The sequence below is a fragment of the Malus domestica genome, chromosome 12, assembly GCF_042453785.1.
Source record: "Malus domestica chromosome 12, GDT2T_hap1".
In the NCBI taxonomy this organism is placed as follows: domain Eukaryota; kingdom Viridiplantae; phylum Streptophyta; class Magnoliopsida; order Rosales; family Rosaceae; genus Malus; species Malus domestica.
The window spans coordinates 17,472,043-17,494,719 of NC_091672.1; the positions used below are offsets into that span (position 1 = coordinate 17,472,043).

At 35.3% G+C, this 22,677-nt stretch overlaps 2 protein-coding genes and 1 long non-coding RNA gene across 3 annotated transcripts; 2 read left to right on the forward strand and 1 right to left on the reverse strand.

Moving 5' to 3' along the window:
- Window positions 1-3,936: 3,936 nt before the first annotated feature.
- LOC103429587 (isocitrate dehydrogenase [NAD] catalytic subunit 5, mitochondrial-like) lies at window positions 3,937-7,160 on the reverse strand. The gene is made up of 7 exons (XM_029090823.2): window positions 6,830-7,160; window positions 5,978-6,298; window positions 5,732-5,893; window positions 5,569-5,643; window positions 5,172-5,281; window positions 5,015-5,087; window positions 3,937-4,415 (listed from the first exon to the last, which is right to left on the reverse strand). Exons 1-7 carry the CDS (start codon window positions 7,022-7,024, stop codon window positions 4,224-4,226), a joined length of 1,128 nt encoding a protein of 375 aa, XP_028946656.1. The 5' UTR covers window positions 7,025-7,160; the 3' UTR covers window positions 3,937-4,223.
- Window positions 7,161-10,901: 3,741 nt separating this feature from the next.
- On the forward strand, window positions 10,902-12,237 carry LOC108174856 (uncharacterized). The gene is made up of 2 exons (XM_017336390.3): window positions 10,902-11,051; window positions 11,442-12,237. The coding sequence occupies exon 2, from the start codon at window positions 11,461-11,463 to the stop codon at window positions 12,019-12,021; it is 561 nt and encodes a 186-aa protein (XP_017191879.1). The 5' UTR covers window positions 10,902-11,051; window positions 11,442-11,460; the 3' UTR covers window positions 12,022-12,237.
- A 2,205-nt stretch (window positions 12,238-14,442) lies between these two features.
- Window positions 14,443-14,951, forward strand: LOC139190071 (uncharacterized). Its single transcript, XR_011574060.1, has 2 exons — window positions 14,443-14,582; window positions 14,830-14,951. It is a non-coding gene; the product is annotated as an uncharacterized lncRNA (long non-coding RNA).
- The last annotated feature ends 7,726 nt before the right edge of the window (window positions 14,952-22,677 follow it).

Here is a 22,677-nt window from a genome sequence, read left to right on the forward strand (position 1 = left end):
TAGTCTCATATTGACAAGATTAGTAAATAAGAAAAAACACCTCACGATTTATACAAAAACATTTTAACAGTTCATATGGAAAACAAAACTCATCGTCTATCTACATATAAGCTTGGAGTTTTTTGGTTTCCTTCTTTGGATACAAAATAAATTAGTCTTTATGTGTTTCTAAATTATTGAGTTTGAACTGCTTTTCTAAATATAATTTTATCGATGTCTTACATGTGAAAATAAATAATTTTCTTATATGAAGTTATGGCACATTTTTTTGCATTGCCCTGGGCCTAAAAAATCTTTGGACCGGCCCTGGTCTTGAGTTGGGTGGAAGGTGGTGCGATAGCAAGTGGCAGCATGGTGTGGGCACAAGTTTGTCATCTGATGATAGTGCAAGATTTTTGGGTTCCCGTCGATCGTCAGGACGCAGCAAATCTTTCACAACTTCAGATTAGAAGCAAAAGTGAACGGGTATGGTTGTCACCTAGTACAATGAAACAACACAGTGGGTTCAGGTCAATAACGATGGCCTCGCTCACTGGCGGACAACACATTGCACAGAGAGTGGTGGGCTAATGATTATGCACCCACAAGATTTTCGAAATTTTTCTTAACCTGGCTCTAATACCAAGAAGATAATGCTTTTTACAATTGTATATTGTGTGTTTATTCATCTCTCAAGGAGAAGCTTTTAAGATGATACAATCATATCAATAAGGAAAGAACTAATTTACATAAAATCATGCTAAACCAGGAATCCAAGATTATAGACATATACAAAAGTCAACATAATTTAACTTTTGAGTTGGAACATGACAAATCAAAGAGGTCGTCACTTAATACTACAGTCTAGTGATATTCCTCTTCTCTTGTAAGTGAGAGATCTTAAGTTCGATTTTCGCCAAAAACGAATTTGAACCATTATTATGGCTAGCCCATTATAAAACTTAGTCCACTCAGTTTTAATTCGACAAAAAAAGACAAATCAAAGAGGTCAAAAGGGTAATCTGAAGAAAAAAACTAACTTCGGTAACTTTTACATTTTATAAAAAATTTGTAGGCAAAAAAAAAAAGAAAAAAAGAGAACTCTCCACTGAGATACATAAGAAAAACGTTCATACGCTCATCTTTAAGTGTTTGGACAATTTTTTACTTTTTAAAACAAATCAACAGGCGCACAATGAAGATATGCCACAATTATCAAGTGGGGACAACTGCTACTAATACACAATTTGGTATTATCTAACATCCAGTGGAATTGTTGATTAAGCATATCATGTTTGAATGTGGATGTGTTAAATACTTAACGAAGGTCATTATTATTATTGAACCGAACCCCTTAAGCATTAAAAAACAGAATATCATTTGGGCCCGTTTGTTTTGCTTCACTAGGTTTCACTGGACTAGACTTGACTAGCATTTAGTCTAGTCCAATGTTTGTTAGCATGCAGGGCTAAGATTAATGAGATTAGCCCAAACTCATCTGGACTAGCAACATAACTAGAGGTTCTTAGCTAGAGTCCCCAAAAACCATGGAACTAGCTAAGACTTGCTTCGTTCCTCTGTCGCTTGTTTGCTTCCCTTCGCCAACTCCACCGGAAAATGAGTTTGATTTTCCCAAAAAGAAGCTCGATGACTTCGCCGTTGAATCACCGCATGCCTGCCACACATACATTGAAAAAGCCTGGACTTTCACACCCTCTGCCGTTGAATCGTCGACTCAACTCACCAACTCCCCCAGCAGGTCTCAAATCGTTGGGCTCCAACTCCAAGAAGAGTCTGGATCGACCGGATCTGGGGCCTGAGAAGATGACAGTGAATTGACAAAAAAGCAAAAAAACAAAAACAAAATCGCTCAAGACTTTAGGTCCTTCTTTAAGCTCAAGTGCAAGAGAATTAGAGCAAATTTCTTCATTTTCTGTGACTTGAGATAGGAGGCAAAGAAGGAGAAGGTAGTGAAAGAGGAATAGGGGGGACTGAGAAAAATGAGAAAGAAAAAGAGGTTGATGGACAAAGAGGTTTTTAGAATTTGAATAAAATATTAATAAAATATGAATTGATAATATAATATTAGAATTTATTATTATTCTGTTTTTTAATCCGACATTACACCAAACGCTTTACTAAATTAGTCCAACTTAATTTAGTCTAAGCCAGTCTAGATTAGCCCCAGAAGCTACTCCAGTCTGAAATAGTCTAGTGCAACAAACGCACCCTGTAAGTTTTAAATAGGTACAACGTGTGCCCCCAGAAAATGGTCTCCATCCGGACTCTCCACTTTAAATGCAACTAGCATGCAAAATTGCAAACTACAATCTTTATAAAATCATGGCTTACTTTAGCTACCGCTGCTTAGAACTTGATTTTAATCTCATTTTGTTCTCTATAACTTAAAAATCATCACTTTATTTTCTAGTACTAAAAAATTGTTCCACTTTGACTTGTGGACTCTCTCTTTTCTCCATGTAACTCAAAAGTCGCCCCCTAGAACATATGTAAAATCCACCACCCAATAAGACTATGCCACATGTTCCAATGAATTTGATTGTAAATTTCTACTATTCGTTAACTTTCAACAATCCGAAAATATTAAGTTTAAAGAAAAAAAAAATTAAGAGTTGGACTTTTTTGTTGTTATTATGCTTGAGTTGCAGAGAATTAATAGACTTAAGACAATGTGATGCGAATTTTGAGCTTTATATGGTAGAATGACGATTTTTAAGTTTCAAAATAGAGTTCCGAAGTGCAAGATGGAGCAAATTTTCAAAGAGCAATATGGCGACTTTTGAACTACAGGAGAGTAAAGTGAGATTAAAATCGAATTCTAAAGGGAGTAGCTAAAAGTAGAATCCGGATCCTTGCCGGATCCTCTTTGTGAGGATCCCAGGGATCTGTGAATCATATCCGTTTATCGTACATTGCGGGGTCATAAATTATTATATTTTTATTTAAAATTAAATACAAGTAGTACCTGGCAAAAACTGATTGCACGATGTACGATGAACGGATACGATTTACAAATTCTCAGAATCCTCAGCAAAAGGATTAAAAAAGGATCCTGTTGGGTAAAAGTAAGCATAAAATCATCCATTGACACTTTTAGAGGGTGTATTGTATGCACAATTTCAAACAGCAAGTTTGAATACTAATCCATCTAAGAAAGACAAAATTGTAGCAATGGTCCCTCAACTTTAATTCAATTGAAGTAATGGTTTCTTAACTAAATATCCATATCATTGGTCCCTTACCTCATCAAAATGTGCAGCTATGGTCATTTTTGTTAACTCCGTCATAATTATGTCAAAATGAGTTATGTTGGAAGGACCATTGCTATAATTGAGTTAAAGTTGAGGGATCATTGCTTCAATTGGGTTAAAGTTGATGGACCATTTCTCTATATGGGTTAAAGTTGAGGGACCATTGCTATAATTTTTCTAATTTGGTATTCCATATTTGCCTCTTGATTTAGACTCATGTGCGTGGTACATGACTCATTTTGACGGAAGTTCTAACATAATTGAATAAAATGACCATATGTGCACATTTTGAGGAGTTAATAGACTAATGGTCATGAATTTTAAGTTGGAAGACCATTACACCAATTAAGTTACAATTGAGAGACCATTGCTACAATTTTTTTCTCTAAGAAATGATAGACAAGTGATTAGGCTTTTCCTCTTCAATCCTAAGTTCCAGGTTCAAACCTCCTCCTCCGTTAGTTTTGAAAACGATATATTTACATTAAGAGGGTGAGAAATAAATTGATTGCGGACTCACTATTCTCGAAATTTAAACTTATAATTTCTCACATACAAGTAAAAAAAAAAAAATATTACTAGACAATAATACTAAGTGTTCCCTTCCTGTTAGTTTAAATTAGTAGTATTAAAAATAATAACAATAAATGAATTATGAGATTAAGTTGAGGGGAGAGAGCAAAAATAAAACATACCATCGTGGTAATTATTTAATGTATAGGAGAAAGCCCCTAGAACATAACAAGTTTATTTTGAAAAATATTGTATAAGATGAATATGTGAAATATCAAAATATGTTGATTTCACCACTTTTGCCCTTTATATCTCTCCACGACTGGGCAAATCTCTTTTGGATCATCGAAGCAAAGGGATATTATTCCCCTTAAAAAACAACTGAAAAAACCAAATAGGGGTCGCAACAATCTGTTGACTACAAATCCAAAAATGCAAATCCTACTGAGCCGCGTCCTTTCAAAGATGATCGATGATTGCCTGCGTAAAGTCAGAAGTTGATGAAGAGCCACCAAGGTCAGCAGTTCGGAACTTCCCCTCAGAAATTGTGCCGAGGATCGCATTTTGGATCCGATCAGCTTTATCATGGAGCTCCAAATGGCGTAGCATTGTAACAGCACTCAGAAGCAGGGCAGTTGGGTTGGCCAAATTCTACGAAATTTCAATCAAATAATGAATTAGGAGGAAACGTATTGATAAAAGATAATTCTACGGGAGAGCTTCATAAGTAATGAAACAAATCGCAATAAAATGTAATCAATGATTTGAATCCTAGAATGGCTTTCATTATCATGGTACACCACGACATAACTCTGAGCAACAAATTTCAGAGCTTGCCTCCAATCCACTCATGGGACCAGATGTGCCAAACACCGCCAGAGTACCCAAAAGGATAAGAGGCCTTTCGGAATCTTGGTAGTGTAAAAAACAAATCTATGCAGAATCTCAGGCAGAAGGCAACAGAAGAAAAGCGTCCAAAGCATTCAATTTCATGCAACTTTTGTTACAAGGAAAGACAATTCCTCCCATCCAAGGGCCACACCAAGTTTGTTTCTATGTTAATCCTCTTAAGGACGGCTACATCTACAGTTAGTAAATACCAAACTATGGGATTGAAGTTGGGACAGATGAGAAGATCCTCTCCCTGAAGAAAAAGACACTCGGGCCTAACACAAAGCGTTTTCCTTAACTGCGGAGAATGGATTTATATATAAAGTAAATTGAACGTCTAAAGGTTCAGGAATGCCAACCTTTCCAGCAATATCAGGTGCTGAACCATGTACAGCTTCAGCAAGGGCTATGCCTCCCTCACCAATATTGCAGCTGTAAAAGCAAGGCAAACGATGTCAGATGATTTGTTATTCTTATTACAAAAGGGAAAGAAAAAAATGCATATATACAACATACCTTGGTGTTAACCCCAAACCACCTATCAACCCAGCACAAAGATCACTAATAATATCACCATAGAGGTTAGGCATCACTAACACATCAAAAAGTGCTGGATTCTTCACAAGCTGCATAAAACAAAATCACTAGTTAGCATTGCCTTACTTTTATCATTAGATAGTGTTGTGTTGACTTAGTTCTATTCTTTTTTTTTTTCCAAAGAAAAATCCAAAACTACATGTTTAATGTGATTTTTTCAAAATTCTCAATGTATTGTTGCTAAAAAGCTGCGAGGCACATCATAAATGTTCCCTTAGATCAAGGACTATGTTGCATCAGTTGACACCAAGTACCAAGTTACGCATGCACACAAATAGTATTTCCATAAAACTTGAATCAAGAAATTTATTCATACCATCATACAGCAATTATCGATGACGACTTCCTCATATTTGATTTCAGGGTACTTCTCTGCAACCTCACGACAACACTGAAACAATGACCAAACCAGTTTTGATATGAGCATACTTTAAAAGTGATAAAAAGCAATAAAACTTGTGCATTAACAATTGGCGAACCTTAAGAAAAAGACCATCAGTTTTCTGCATAATGTTTGCTTTGTGAATTGCAGAGACTCTATCTCTTCCATGGGACTTAGCATAATGAAAAGCATACTCAGCCACCCTCAAGCTTGCCTGACGGGTGATGATCTTGAGGCTCTCGACAACACCTCTCACCACCTACCACCAAAACAAAGAACCAAATCAAACTTATGTAAATTGAAAATCTGACTATATTCATCCGCTTATTCTTTAAACACTTACTTGATGTTCAAGTCCACTATACTCTCCCTCTGTATTTTCACGAATAGTGATAAGATCGACATTGTCATATCGAGTTTTGTAGCCAGGGAGGCTGTAACAAGGCCTGACATTTGCATACAAATTAAGTTCCTTCCTTAGAGTAAGGTTCAATGAACGATGACCCTTCCCAATTGGTGTGGCCATTGGACCTTTCAAGCCTACCCCATTTTTCCGCACTGACTCTAAACTTTCCCATGTTAGGAAACTCTGTGTTCTAGGATCGATTTCAGTCCCAACGTAATGTTCTTCCCATTCAATTGGCACGTCAGCTTCTCTGAACACCTGCACCAGTGCAAATTGCGAACTGTATCAACACTTCAAACCAAAACAGAGTAAAATACAATCAACGGCCCTTGCACACTGAATAGTTATTCTCCGAGGACACTGTACTAAGCACACACATTGCCTTTTCGCACTTGAACTATCTATTTTTGGGAAATGTAATCACATTTTTACGATGTGTAGCTAGCTCCTGAATTCGCATTTGCGAAAATGAATAAACACATCAACAAACAAAAACAATTCGGCTGGAAACTTTCACAACAGATCATATCATCCAAATACAAAACCGTTTTGAATAAACGACAAATATACATAATCGATCAACCAAAATAATAATGTTATGTTAATTCCATTCTAATATTCCATGAAAGATATACTTTCCAATAGATTTCTAAACCCTAAATTTAAAGTTGATTTGACTTGTGAGCGTGTGTATTGTGTAACACAAAATTATACATACAATCTTGACGGAAAAGAAACGGAGTTTAAACGGAAATTTGATAAGAAGGAGGCGATGGATCTGATAAGGACCTGTTTGACGGACTCGGCGATCTCGGGACCGATACCGTCGCCGGGGAAGAGGGTGGCTCGGATCGGAGTGGAAGCGGAGGAGAAAACCCTAGCTGCCTGAGATAACGGGGATGATGACGACAGCAAGCTATGGCCAGGGTTCACGGCGCCGGAGAGGAAGTGGCTGGAGGCGCGCCTCAATAGGTGGGAAGCCATTGTCGCTGATTGTGTGTAATTTGGCGATCGGAAAAGAATAAGTCCCGACTTTTGGTCGTCTTCTTATAAGTTATAACCAAATGACCAGTCTGAGTGGAGGAATATGTCTGTTTTTTTTTTTTTTTTGATATAGATATACAAGTAGATATTTTTTTAATGTGTCGGAACCCTTCTTGGCATTTTAAGTGCCTACAATTAGTTTAAAAAAAAAATTACAATCAATTGTAATATGGCGTTTGATGTACTGGTAGTGTTCTCCACACACCAAATTTTTTTTTCATATATAACAATATATTTAGGGGAAATTTAAAAAAATAACCAAAATTAGAACTCTATATAGAATTATAGTCATCCTTTTAAATTTATGATAATTATAGCCAAAATTTAATATAAAAGTACTAATACACCCTTATGATTAAAACTTTTTAGAAAACAAATCCAAAGAAATTCAAAGCCTCACTTCAGCAATCTAGACAATTCTAGCCCTCTCAAAAAGCTCAAAAGCTCAGCCAATTTCTGATGAGAAGTTTTATTAAGCTCTTGGTTATTTTTCCATCTAATATTAACAGTTACTTTTGTAAAGTTTTCAAAAATCCTAGTCTTTGTCATCTTCTTCCCATCCCAGCAAAACCCAAAGGTTGGAGCCTCATGCAACGTTACAATTTGTTTTTCGAAGACAATCATATCATTTATTCAAGGTAACCACTAAGCAGTAAGCTCTCCCCCTTTCTTTCCCTCTTGCATTTCTCTTTGTTGAAGATCAAATTGGATTTAAGTACATGTTAAAATTAAATTGGGCTCTAATCTGTAACAAGATTTATAGAAAAAGGATTGTGCTTTTTGTAGATCAACTGTTTGCAGAGTTGATTTCCAGAAGAAAAGGTGTTGGAATCAGATAACACCAAAACGGGTTTTGTGGTTACCGCTCTAATCTTTGCAATGGGGGGGGGGGGGCATAATTGCTTCCCTCATTGTTAAAATGGTATATTAGTATTTTTATATCAACTTTTGGTTCTAATTATAATAAATTAAAAGGATGGCTATAATTGATTGCAATCTCGTTAAATATTTAGATTCGAACATAAGACTTAACACTTTAAGTGAATAAGAATATCACTATACTATAACACTGAATGATGCTTTTGTTATTATTTTTTGTTTTATCCTTTCATTCAATCAGAATATAAAAAAATTACACGTTGATATGGTAGAAACTAACACACAAATTAAACTCTATAAATTATGCAATTGTAGTATGAGTAAGTAGGGATCGTTCTATTCCGAGGATTAGAAGGGATGCTAATCAATACAAATTAAACTTATAAAACTGAAAACTAAGTTAAATTAACATCAAAACAATGACTGGGGGATTTTGGACGAATTTAATTAAAACAAAAGTAATGGCAGCAAGTAAATTAAGTTATGAATGAAATATGGATGAAATGATAGCTAAAAGATTCTTCTCCACACATGAAACATATGCATACAAATCGATTTCCAGTTATTCTTCCTACAAACCATGAATGACAATGCCCCAAATTAATTGTAAACCAAATTATTATTCTCAAGTTCCCTAACTATGAAAAACATGATAAAGATACATCTCAAAGATCATTAAGTTCTGTGAAAATATAAGCATTCACAAAGCATTCGTAACTATGAAAAGTATGATACTCCTACCATGGATTTACTTAACTCAATCATAACTAGTGACTTTTACTACTTACAAATATAAGTTCATAACGATTAGGTGAAATTCCCTTATATTTTAGCATCAAATCCTGCATGCAAACTAAGTATGCATCCTTAATAAACATACAAGAATAAGTTTTCTATAAAGCCGATAAGTAAATCACATTCATGTTTTATGAAACAATAACTGGATGTAATCAATTTATATAAAACATATGATCATGGCTTCGAATTCACCTCTAGCTAAAAAGAAACTTAGTTACATATGTTCATCATAGCTGAAAACAATCTAAAATAAACATTGAAACTTAAAACAAAGATAGAAAGAACTCTGAAAACTCCAGCAACTTCAATGGATGAATGGCAGGCACGGCGCACCCTAAATCGCTACAGGAATTTCATATATATATGGGATAACGACTGAATCCAAGGAGGAAAGGGATTAGGCATTTTGAATTATTTTAGAACTCTAAGAATCAGGTAGAAAGTGTTGGAATGTGATTAGGATTCCTCATTGATGTTGGAGATAAGATAAAATAATGTTGGATAAAATAGGATAATATAATGTTCCTCTCCAACTAGGATTGATTCCTCTTTCTTGTGTAATTCCTTGCCTTCCAAGCCTCAACTTTAATTTCTACAGATTTTAGCACATGTTTAACACCATTTAAACACCAAAAATGTCCAACCCATATGCTATCCACGCCTGCTATCCAATCCAAGTCCAAAACTATTCCAAATTGCTCCATTTTGCCGTTTATTGTCATCTTTATCAACTGGACCTACAATAATACGAAAATAACTTAAATTACTACAATAAATAGAAATTAACTAAGTAAATGCAAAGAACTAAGATAAAAAAAGTCGCATAAATATGCTCCCATCACACGTGTTCTAAACCTATTTTACTGACAAGGGAGAATCTACGGCACAAAAGAGAGTTGGTGAATTCTGTTATGTGATTTTCACCACTTTGTGCCTTTATTTATGGTGATAGGGGGGAGAGAAACTAGCTCTCTAAGTAATACAAGTTGTACAAGGAGAGATATACAAGATCTCATATGAATCCTATACATAATCTATTAAGATTTATACAATCTCACTCCTAAATAAATATAAATATTCAAGTATATGATGTATCAGGTCTTAATGATGATTAGAAGTAGTTGATGAAATCGTCGTCACAATAAATAAACGAATGTCTCAAATAGGAAACTAATTTGAAAAGTACGTCTCACAAACTAACTGTGGTAAAACTCAAAGTGAGACAAAACACATTTGGTTGCATGAATTTACTGTAATAATTGTTTATGATCGTGATGCCCTATTTACTTCTAAATTTAAGAGTTTTTTTTTTTTTTCAACAAGTTAAGGGTATTCTACTACTTTAAGTGTTTTTCATCTTCAAATAAACGGACAACCAGAGATAACTATCCAAACATTTGAGGACATGTTGAGAGCCAATGTAATGCAATTTCAAGACAATTATCAGCATTTGATGGAATTTGCTTACAACAGTTTCCATGCAACCCTTAATTATGGTACCTTTTTGATGCTCTGTATAGGAAATCTTTGAAATTCATATGACTGCTAGCTTTTGGGAAAGAACGGATATGGTGAGGGCTTTCAATTTTTGACAATAACATCCAAAAGTTTGAAATCCCATAGTTCTTGGTAGACGTTCTTTATGTATACAAGGACGAGAAGAGAGAAAGAGAGAAGAAGAGAAGGGAAAGGAAGAAAAGGTTTGGCCAGCGATGAGGAGAATGCCAACACGTGCAACGATGAGTTTGGTTGTTGCTGACTAAATGTTGAAAATAGGAATATTTTTGGGATAGTAGTTAGACTTTTTTACATTTTATGGGGTGGTAATATAAGGTAGGTGAAAAAATAAGAGAAAAATCGGAGAGGGAGGGAATATCGATGATCCGAATCGTCTATTTTTTTGAGTTGCATCTTATTAATCATTCTTGCAAAATATTAGTCCAATTAGAAATATTTGAGATTAATTGGGTTAAAAGAAATTAACGAATACATTGTTGTATAATTTTATTATGATAATTAAATAGACAATTATAGTTTCAGATTTAATTACATTTGTATAAAATTAATCTATAAAACAAAATAAATAATTTAAATTATTAAGGTTCAATAATTCCCATTTTTTTTCAAAAAAATGGGAATCCTCTGCAAAAAGGGCCTGTGTATTTTGATCTGAGAAAAGAAAGGGATCAAAACCGTATACTGCGCTAGTACTATATATACGAAAAGAACAGAAACGAAGCTCTCTCCGTCTCGGTCTCATATCCGATCCGACGACGAACCGAGCAACCAGGTACTCGGTTTGCTTGAATATATTTGTTGTAATTAATTAATTTAATTTAGTTAGTTAGGGTTTGGCTGCTCTCTCAGTTTGCTTCTATTTTTGTAGTTTAATTTTAATTTAGGGTTTGGTTCCACCAGCTAACATGGATGATGAACCGATTTTTTTGGGGTTTCTGAAACAGGGTCAGTTTTGGTGTTTGAATTAATGTTCTAAGTTTCAGTTTTGGGTTTGAATTAATTCTCTAAATTTCAGTTTTGGGTTTGAATTCATTCTCTAAATTTCAGTTTTGGGGTTTGAATTAAGGTTCTAATTATTATTATGAGATCCATGAAGCAATTTCAGTTCTTAGGGTTTGATTGGCAAAGAATTGTATGATTAATACTGTGATTGGTATATCAGTGCATTGCAGAGGTAATCGATGGAGGCTGCTGGTGATATCAGTGCTCGCAAGGGAGTTACGGTTGGTGCTGTGTCCGCCCTTGTTTCCCAATATAACAAACTATCAGTGTGTAACACCTCGGAGCATCTCATAAGTACTAGAAACTCTACGGGCAAGGAGGTGGACGAGGAAGCACATCAACCGAGCTATAAGGCTAAGAAGAAGAACAGATATCTGGCTGCCAAAAAGCCGGCCTATCGTTCACCAAACAAGAAAAAGGCGGCCTATCAATTTCCCGTTATGCCACTATGGCCATGGCCAGTTGCTGACGACATGCCTGTTGATGAAACCCCCTTTCCCGAATGTCTCTACCTTTGGACTGATGGTGATGGTCGCAAGGTTGCATTATCTGATGAGCCTTTTGACTTGGAAGATTTTTATGCTGGTCTAGAGAAGGCCGATGCCAGGATGAAGGAGTACCTGATCTGGAGGGAGGAGGAGAGGGAGAAGGAGAAGGAGAAGGAGGAGGCTAAGTGCAGAAAGACGCGAGGAACGAGGCTAGGAAAAAGGCGGCCTATCATTCGCGGTCTGGCGAAGTGACCCTACCCTTGAAGACGTAGGAGGAGATTGTGTAACTTTTATGGATCGACACAAGGCCTTGTCAAGGAGTTAGTCACTTCTAGCTAAGATATGTAATCATCAGGTGTTTTTACTCGTGCGTTTTGTATTTCCTGAACGATTTGTAATGTTGACTTTAAGTGTAGCATCTGATGCCTCTAATATTTACTTATGTTTGGCTTTTGGCAAGCAGACTTAGCCCTAGTTTGGGAGTGAGGTGCTTAAAAAAAAAGCACCCATGAAAAAAAGCTGTGAGGGTTTTAGGTGTTTGGTAAACTGAAAAAAAAGGGCTTATTTTGGAAGCTGCTGTGAGAATAAGCTGAAATCAAAGGAAAAAGCTGAAGCTGCTATTTGCAGCTTTGGAAAACTGGCTTTTTTTCAAAGCACATCGAGCTACAATGCTCCTTTAATGAAAAGACCCACTATCAGACTGCCTTTTTTTCCAAAAGCACTTTTACAAAAAAGTTTACCAAACACTCTGCTGCTTTATTTCACAGCCGCTTATTCTCACAGCACAGCCGCTTATTCTCGCAGCAGCTTTTTTTCAAAGCACAGCAATACCAAACCAGCCCTTATTGTTTTGCGTTTTGAGTTTTGAGTGCATAGCCAATTTCAGTAGAAATGAATCGTGATTTCTTGGATTTAATCGATTGCACTACTAATGCAGTAGCCAGTTATCTGTCAATTAAAATCGTTTGACATGTGCACGACACTCTTTAGAGAGTAATACAGTTACTCGTCCATAAGCTCTTACTACGCAAGTTACGTGACTTAAATTGTTGAAAAATTAAACATAATAGCTTCCAATCGAATAGCACGATTGTAATCGGAAAGTTTTTTAATCACTTTCTCTTCAAAACCTCTTGGAATGCTACATTAAAGGTAACAAGTATTTCATTAATAAAATAAAACAAGGAATATCATCCATAACAAATACATTTTCATGATTACAAACCCAACAAAAACACAATACACTTGCTATCTACATATATAACCACCACATCTAACCAAACAGAAAGATAACACTCACAAGGAGATTCCATTCGGATGACCATATGAGTACTTGAAGGCTTCCTCTATCCTCATTAACAGCCACACAACACTTTCTTGGTATAGTTCGACTGGTGGCCTAGAATATTGTCAAAACAATGTTCGATCTCGAGGCCGAGATAATATCGAGTTTTCCCAAAGTTTTTTAATCTCAATTTTTGACTTGAGGTGCGCGACAGTTTTTTTCTGGCTCTTGAGGAGTCCTGTTGAGAATTATGTTATCGACATAAACTTTAACTATTGTAAATTCGAAAAGTGACTTGTTGATAAACATGCAGAGACATATTTTGTTATACGCAAAAACCCTCGCTCTACGCAAAACACTTCTCACACACCCGAGAAGAATACTAACTATCCTAACCCTCCCTCAGTTTGGATAAGTAAATATCATTGTGTTGAGAACCGGGCGATATCTTTAGTTTGGATAAGTAAACAACACTGAAGTCATAGAATCTAGCAACATAAAAGCACCTTCGATTTTGACAAGTAAACAACAATGCTTCTGGGTGGTTGATTATATACCAAAGTCTCTGGAGGTGAAGAGCTCTCAACTTTTTCGCCCAAAAATGTAACTTCAATAACTTCCAAGTGAAATGAGGTGTTCTATAATTAGTTACTCTCAGATGCATTTCATAATTCGACGTTCAGACGACAGACCAACGTTCACTACTATAAAGACACATACCATTTTACCGTAAAAAAGAATAGAGAAAAACTAATTTAGGAACCAAATGGATTACTCAAATACAATTGGAAATCCGAAGAGGCCTTGGAAAAGATTCCTTAAAAGGTAAAAACAAGAAACTAATAATGTTGAGTTTTGCGTGCGGAATACGAAAAATGTAATAATCCATACCATTAATGGTTTCCCACTTCCCAGTCCAGTCCCAGTCCCATCCACTGTACCGTCTTCTCCGTCATAAACGACGCCGTGGGTTGAGGGTCACACTTTAAACCCGACCCGCCGCCTCTTATCACCACCGCCAGAGCCACCGCAAGAAAATGAGCAAGAGGGTGTCCGGTCCCAAGCTGAGGCGTATGTATTGGGGTTTGGGTCGACTTCGGTCGATTTTCATGGCGACGGCGACAATTGACATTGCTAATTTGCAAGTGTTTGTAGAGGTATTTATTTATTGCTCCTCCTCGATTCTCATGCTAAATTGCTATTTGCTAAATTTTAGTTTAAAGTATGAAACTTTTTCATGTTTTCCTTCCTGTAATCTCTCTCTCAGCAACAATTAATTTAATATTATCAATAAAAGTTGTTTTGGTGTAGGGAATTGATGAGAGAGAGAGAGAGAGGGAGGGAGGGAGAGAGAGAGAGGGAGAGGGGTTGAAAGCTTGAAGCTTTTTAAAAAGCAGATGGGGCACCTTTCGCGAGTCATAATGTACATAAACGTCAACCACTACCTATTTTCCTTGAGCTCGTCTGAGGCCCGTTTATCTCTAGGGTTACAATTCATTGATTTCCTTGGCGGGAAAAGCTCTCTGTGGTGAGGGTCCTATTAGCAGTGCACCTTCACAATCTTACCCTTTGTTGCATTGCATTGCATATATGTTCGTACTTTCTTTGTCCATTTATGTTTTGTCATAAAGAAATCTGACTTCCACAGTGAAAGTGGAAATTATTTTTATGAAATGTTTTTAAACTTGCAGAAGAAAAAGTCTTCTTCATTTCTTTGTATTTTGTGAATTAAATTTCATCAATAAATACTATAATTGTCTTACCTCCCCGCACAGGATATCTGCAAACAGTTCAACTTGAGCTGAGAAAGTCCTTAGCTTGGAGGCATTGCCAGATCCTATATTACATGTTTGAGAACGGTTGATCGTTTTTTAAGCAAACCATGAGGCAGTAAAAGTAATTCAGCTTCGAATCTCTCTTGGGTACCACCAATGACATCGAGTGAAGAACAGGCCGCCCTGGTGAATTTTTTCCTAGTGCTACCTTGCTCTGTTTATCTGCTTTTCCACGTAATTGTGTCCAAGAAGATGCTGCTTTAGTTGCTGTAGGGTATTGAATGCTTTAAATTTACTAAAGAATTACGAAAAAGGGTTGGTGAAGGTATGGAATCTCAATCTCATAATACGCATGCGTTAGTAATGATGCCGAGCATCACTTTGATTGTATTAATACGTGATGTTTCCTTACATGGCTGGCAATGGCGATGCCGAATATGCAGGTTGGCGGGCGGGTGGACGTTGAGAATAGAATTTTGTTACAGTGGCTGTACTCGACGGACGGAGGCTGCAGCTGGTGGTGGTTGAAGCTGTGTGTGCGTGCGTTGTCAATGATGTATAACAGAAACACAGATTGAATTAGTTGCTTAGGAATCTTGCTATCTGTGACTATACACAAACACAGTACGTGTTGAGCCAAAATCATGCATCCATCTTGCATTAACAACAGACGGCAGAGGCTTGAACGGAACAAAATGTTGCAAATAACCAAAATCAAAGTATATCCAAACTGCCACTACAGCGGTTGTTTTTAACCAAGAAAACATGCCTCCGATCCCATTTCATTATGGAAGGAAAAAAAAATGAAATAAAAATACAGCATTTATAAATTTATGTGGGTTGATTATTATAATCTCAGAATGTTTTACAAGTATAATTGAACATAAAATAATGGAAGATCCCTTTATATCTATATATATCTATATCTATATATATAAAGTGAGAAGGATAAAAAGGTGAAACATTCAAAATACCAAAAATTGTCCTTCAAGAATTCTAAAAATTACAATTGAAGCATAAGCATTTAAAGCAATTCACCACATTTTAATTTTGAATGAATTTAAAATTTAAAATTTTCACGGGAAAAAAAAAACTACCATGTTAGTGGGTGGATTCATGGTTTTGCCTCAATTTTTTTTTTGAATAATTTTTGAATAAAAATATAAAATAGTTACTTAAAAAAAATAAAAGACATAATATAATATAAAAGGGTCAATTGCCACACGCGTATGCGTGGCAAGAGGCTAGTATATAAATAAAGTGAGAATCCCAAATAGGTGAAGCTTTTAATATTCCAATTATGTCCTCACTTTGATAAAGAAAATAATTAACAACTACCCAACAAAATAGGGACAAAATAGTAATATTGTACAATTTAGAAATCAAACGTGGAAGAGACAAATTCCACCACGTTTGCAAATCAGTTTTTTCTCAAATTGTTAGATTTCCTTGCCGAGGAGGATAGGCGGAGGCCATTCCATCAGTTTATATCTCAAACTGCTGATATCCCAACATAGGCCATTGGTAAAGGTTACGGTACTGAAGAAGCAGAAAAAAGACGTGTGTATGTATAGCGCAATAAGTCATATGGTTTCAATCTTTGTCCAAAGTGTGCAATTTGGGATGATGGATGATGAATTCCAGATGGTTGCACTTATTATTTAAAGTTACTTCTTGCTTCCTCTTTAGTTTTCTTATCATTTTGATATATACGTTCTCTACAATTGTTGTTTGTAGTTTGACTGTTTATTTCTACTCTTCAATGTTGTACATATGTATTTTGTCAATAGTGATTGATGCATTCATTACTGTTTTCCACAAAGAGTTTGCACTCTCTCTTCCAAACGTTAGTGACATTGGTAATTAATTTTAGCAACAAAAATACATTGAAGCCATCGCCATGGATCTGGGGATTGGTGGTACGTGATCGGAGATTGAAAACCCTAGAAACTGGGATGTTGACGTGTAGGGTTGAGTTGAGGAAAAGTAACCGAAACCTGAATGGGCAAACGAAAACATTTGGTACTTCAAGTGTAGGTTGGTTTTCTTCTCTCTCATCTTTTTTTTCTTTCTGTTCTTCTTCCTTTTCCAGCAAATTTTCTTATATCTATAGGCCACGATTGCTTATAAAGTATTACAATCATAGGGTTTTGCACAAAAAGAGAGGAGAGGCTGACACTTGATGGGTTTCTCTTATTAAGTTTTCATTCGTTTATCCTTTTTTTTTGTTTATTAATTTTATTGACGCAAGTTTTTTCATTAGGGATAGAAATTTGGGTAATAATATGCTACTGTGATGTATCTTGCAAGGCTAAAGACGCTTCTATGCATGTTTGAAGGAATAATATGAGTTTGTCAAACACTACTATGGTTATACAGGTTCGATTTTTCCCAATTTGTTGTCTTTTATCTATCGCTTTATTGTGTTTACTTCCAATATCATACTTGGAATCTCAATTCAGCATTCCAAATTGAGGAAGAGTAAACATATAGAATATTTTCATTTACCTTATTCTCTATTCTTTAAGTTTGATCTATATTTAAAAAAGTGGGTTGAAAAACATAAGTAAAATCATGTGTGGTAGTTCCCTTCTAAGAGTGTCAATATTAGCATGGATGTTGGCAATGGCCACAGCTCAAGTCGTGGCTTGAACGAAGAGGTGAAGAAAATGAGGGAGGAGTGGATGAATAAAGAAGAAGAACACAGGAAGTATGTGGAGTTGGTTCAGTAAGATTATGCTGCCAAGCTTGATGATTTAGAGGCTCATATTAGGTCAGTTTTAATATCAAATTAGCATTAAAAAAAATAAAGAAGAAGAAATATTGAATATATGTTGCTAGGTTTATTTTAGGGAGTTTTAATGAAAATGGTATGGATCAAGATTATTTTAACCAAAAACCAACCTAAGATATTGTTTAATCAAAAGCTCCTCAAATTTAATGATAAGGACAAAGAACATAAATTATACACACGCTGGATTACAAAGCCCAACACGCTCAAATATAACTTTCCATAATTGCCCCTAACGGAACAAAACTTAGCCCGTTAAAAACTTCAACAGATCTACAATCCTGCCCTACGTTCTAACCAGCTGTCATAAATGCAGAACCACTAATTCAAGCCATAACTTCCATTTCGATGTTCTGTTTCGCAAAACACAAGGGTCCTTTCAAATGCCAAAAATCTACAAAAAAAAGTTCAAATTCAACTTCAAGAAAGAGAAATTTCCATTACCAATTGTTCATCCATGACATAAGAAGACTGGCTCAACAATGAGGGACCACGTTGCGAGGCTGCTGGTAGTTAAGCGTATCATCTCTATTGTTGATGAACTCTGGCGAACAAAATCGCACAACAATAGAGATGAAGAAGAAGAGTTTCTCTCTCTTCATTCCCACCCAACGTAATCTCACCCTTTCATAAGTAATTTTCTATTAAATTACTTTCCACTGAAACTGGTACAGCTAGCATCCCAGTGCTCAACCTGGAATTTGGTGTCGCCCATCCCGATCTAATTGATGGTGAAGTGGTTGGCCTTCCTGTGTTCTTCTCCAGCGTGAGAGAGAGAGAGAGAGAAAGAGAGAGAGAGAGAGGGTAACAGATAGGTGAGGGGAAGGGATGAATAGGTGTGGGTGGGGCGAAAGGTTCCAGAATTTGGGTTGTTTGTTAGTTATTTATTTATTTATTTATCTTTTGTTAATTTAGTTTTATTTATAGTTTGGAGAATAAGATTTAAAGATTTAAATATGATATTCAAGGTGTCATATGTTACTAGGTTGGGAACACCAGGTGAAATGTGTACCTAGCTCCTAGAAAAATTTCTCCCAACCTAGTGTTCCCTCCCTTTTTTATTTATTTATTTTTCTAAATTGTTGTTCAAATGCTTTTTACTTGCATGTTTTACACTTTTTTTTTAAATTAACAACAAATTCATATGATTTTTTAAAGATATTTCGTAAAGTACTACAGAATTCTAATTATTTAAACTTTTATCTCATTCTATCAAATTCAACAAAGTAATAAAGATAAATAATAAATTTACTTACATTCACTTAGGCCCCCGCCTAGGCCGGGGAGGCCTAGTCCGCCACCCGACTAGTGCCTAGAGTCTTTTACAACCATGAGAAATAGTGTATTTTCTTCAGTTTCATAAATAGTGTGTAATTTTGCGATAGTTCCAACAATAGTGTGCATTATTTTTTGTTCAAATCCAGAATCAGTGTGAGTTATTTTGTTCTAGTTCAAAAAATAGTGTTTATTTTGTTACTTTCATAAATAGTGTGAGTTTTTTGGATCACTTTTAGAAATTGTTTAGGTTATTATGTTGTAGTTTTAGAAATAGTGTGGATTCTTATGATGTAGTTCTAGAAATAGTGGGGATTCTTATGTTGTAGTTCTAAAAATAGTTTAGATTATATTAGTAATCTTAAGCTCAATTGGTTAAGATTTCAGAAAAATATACTTTCTCTCCCTAACTCCCAAAGTCCCAAGTAACGTCAAATAAACACAAACCAATCCCATCATTATTAATATTATTAATAATATATGGATGCGCTAGCACTGAACACTAACTATTTTTTAAACTGAACACTGGTACATCTCTATTTATAATTGAACACTGACCATTTCTAGAACTGAACACGGGTACTATAACTATTTCTTAAACTGAACACTAGTACTATCACTATTTCTTAAATTAAACATTGATTATTTCTTAAACTGAACACTGACTATTTCTATAACTGAACACGAGTATTATCATTATTTTTTAAACTGAACACTGGTACTATCACTATTTCGTAAACTGAACATTGACTATTTCGTAAACTGAATACTGACTATTTCTATAACTGAACACGAGTATTATCATTATTTCTTAAACTGAACACTAGTACTATCACTATTTCTTAAATTAAACACTGATTATTTCTTAAATTGAATACTGACTATTTCTATAACTGAACACGAGTATTATCATTATTTCTTAAACTGAACACTGGTACTATCACTATTTGTTAAACTGAATGCTGACTATTTTGTAAACTGAACATTGACTATTTCGTAAACTGAACCGACTATTTCTTAAACTGAACTAACTATTTTTTAAACTAAACACTGACTATTTTTTAAACAGAACACCCACTATTTCTAGAATTGAACATGTGTATTATCATTATTTCTTAAATTGAACACTGATACTATCACTATTTCATAAAAAAGAGGAAGATACAAGGGCGTCTGCAAATTCAAGATGAAATATGAAGAGAGACAAAGAACTTGACATTAAAAAAAAAAAAGATTAACTTTCAATGTTTATCGATATTTTGTTCCCTATTAATATGGGACTGTGTACAAGGGCTTCAACCCAATCAAAATTTCACCCACAAGAATGGTTGATGACTTTTCAGTCAACCTGCTATGTGAATCAAGGTCAGACTAAAACATGTTCTACAGAAATGTATAAAATGGGTTTTCATAAATCATAATTCGTCCTCCAAGAGATCGATTTCTCTCTTAAACCTAATGAATTGCCTAAATGGCTCAATGATATACACAAGTGTGTACTTGAACATGAAACTCCACATGATGCACAAAAGAACACAGTTAGTCTTTGAAACTGCAAAGCAACCTACTACCATCCAGCGGACATGCGATTTCTTCCCCTTCCTCTTTGAGCATGTGCTTCTCTTCCACTACAACATGCATTGCCAGATCAAATTCCATCAAAGTGCCAATCTAAGATACACAAATTCACACAGATTTCAATACCAATTTTTTCATCACTTTCTCATCAACCAAACAGAGAAATAAAAAAAAATAGGAAAATTCAATTCGATTCAATTCAATTTACCTTACATAGAGAGAGAAGAGGTTGGTGAATTCTTTCTTCTCATTCTCACTAAAAAAAAAGAGGAAGAGCTAGATCAATGAATCAAGCTCAGATCACACAAAAATCAATTCATGAAAATCCAAAAAATTGGATTTTCTGTAAACAAGATCTGTGACGTAACAAGTAAGAAAATATTATAACCCAAGATCCAAGTCATTCCTTCCAACTAAACTTAAAATTGTGACACAATTCACTGAGACTCCCTGCAAACAAGAACAATCACCCTCCCATCCATCCTCCCTCCTATATCGTTGGTTAACCATTTCTCTCTCTCTCTCTCTTTCTCTCTCTCTCTCTTTCTTCCCTCTCTCTCCTCTCTGTCTGTCTGTCTGCAATTGTTATTAATTATATATCCTAACACTAAATGCATGAAAGACCAGGACTACAAGAGAATAAATAGTCTAGGAAAAGAAAAGGTAATTAGCCACTCTCACCCACAAAAACATGTCCATGTACGTTCACATAAATACTCGAAGAAAAACATTCTAAAAGTGGACTAGCTATTTAGTAACTTGAAACTTGATAAACGACTCAACATGTAATGTTAAAAAGGCATCCAAATCAGGTAGGTGGTTGGAATACCAACATATTGGTATTGGGATAATGAGGCCTTATCAAATCCCAAACTAGAAACACCCAAGCAAACCAAACCTTATCCCGAATTTGATTTGTACTAGAGGTATGAAACTAAACCTTCTCAAACAAAACAACCAAAGGCACACCAAATAAAGCAAGAATTTGCTCTTTTCCTCTGCTAATTTCAGTATTTCAAAACCAGAAAAACATCATTATGAGGATTATTCAAAAGAAGGAAGAGCAATCCAAGTTGCACAACCTAACAATTTGCTATTTTCCTCTTTTATTTTCCTGAACTATTTTCTTTACGAATGTACCAAAATCACATGCTCATTATAAAAAAAAAAAACAATGTAATGAGAATGCAGGAATGTAAGGAGAAAACTTGTTCTGAAATGGTCATATGGAAATATGTAAGCATAATTTGGCTATCAGTAGAATCCATACCTGAGTGACTACAGGTAAACTGAGAAAAGAAGGATGGGCTGACCTCTCTGGATGCTCTTCGATAAACTTCGTCTTAAGGGAATCATTCAGCACCTGAAGAAACTGGCAAACACAACTCGCTTTTGATTTTCGAACGCTCGATTCATCAACTACGAAAAAGCCAACAACCAAAATGCATAAAACACTCAAAAACCAAACGTGAAAACAACAATTCTAATATATTTTCCTATTTTTCTATAATTTTAGGGAAAGATATGTAAAAGCCACAATTTAAAGATAAAAGAGAAAGCTTGTGCAGTTGGTGTTGCAGTAGATCATTGGATTCATAGAAATCTCAAGCGTTCGAGAACTAATGATGTATGCAAAAGAAATTCAACTGCAAAGATTCAAAATCGTAAATTGAAAACAGGAATGAAACATCAACATGCAAATTTTTGAAAACAAAAACCAGATCGAAAGAGAAAGGTAATGTGTTATACTGACAGGGGAACTCGAGCTCCAGAGAATCAATGCTGAGAAGGTCGCCCATGCTTATCCGATTCGATCGATTCGATTGATTTGAAAAATGGTGGAACTCAAATTAAATTGAAAACAAAAATACATATTGGGTAGAGAGATCGAGAGAGAGAGGGAGAAAGAGATTCGATCGATTCGATTGAAAAATGGATGAATTGGAATTGAACTTGGAAATAAACGATAACAGATATTAGACGGAGAGATCGAAATAGGGAGGGGGAGATAAAGCTTGCCGTCAGGGGCAAAAGCGGAATGTTATTGCTTGGGCCATTCTTATTGGGCTGATTTAAAATTGAACTTTGTACTAACCATTGAATAAACTTGTAACATGGTTTTTGGTTAAAACTAAATGTTTTTAAGTCCTTTTGGTTAGTTTTCCTTTTATTTTATAGTTTCGATTTTTTTCCCTACAAGATTG

Coding starts and splice junctions, on each gene's coding strand:
- LOC103429587 (XM_029090823.2), bottom strand. CDS start 7,024: ATGGCTTCCCACCTATTGAGGCGCGCCTCCAGCCACTTCCTCTCCGGC. Junction 5,894..5,977: donor ATAGTGGACTTGAACATCAA/GTAAGTGTTTAA, acceptor TTTTGGTGGTAG/GTGGTGAGAGGTGTTGTCGA. Junction 5,088..5,171: donor GGTTTGGGGTTAACACCAAG/GTATGTTGTATA, acceptor TTGCTTTTACAG/CTGCAATATTGGTGAGGGAG.
- LOC108174856 (XM_017336390.3), top strand. CDS start 11,461: ATGGAGGCTGCTGGTGATATCAGTGCTCGCAAGGGAGTTACGGTTGGT.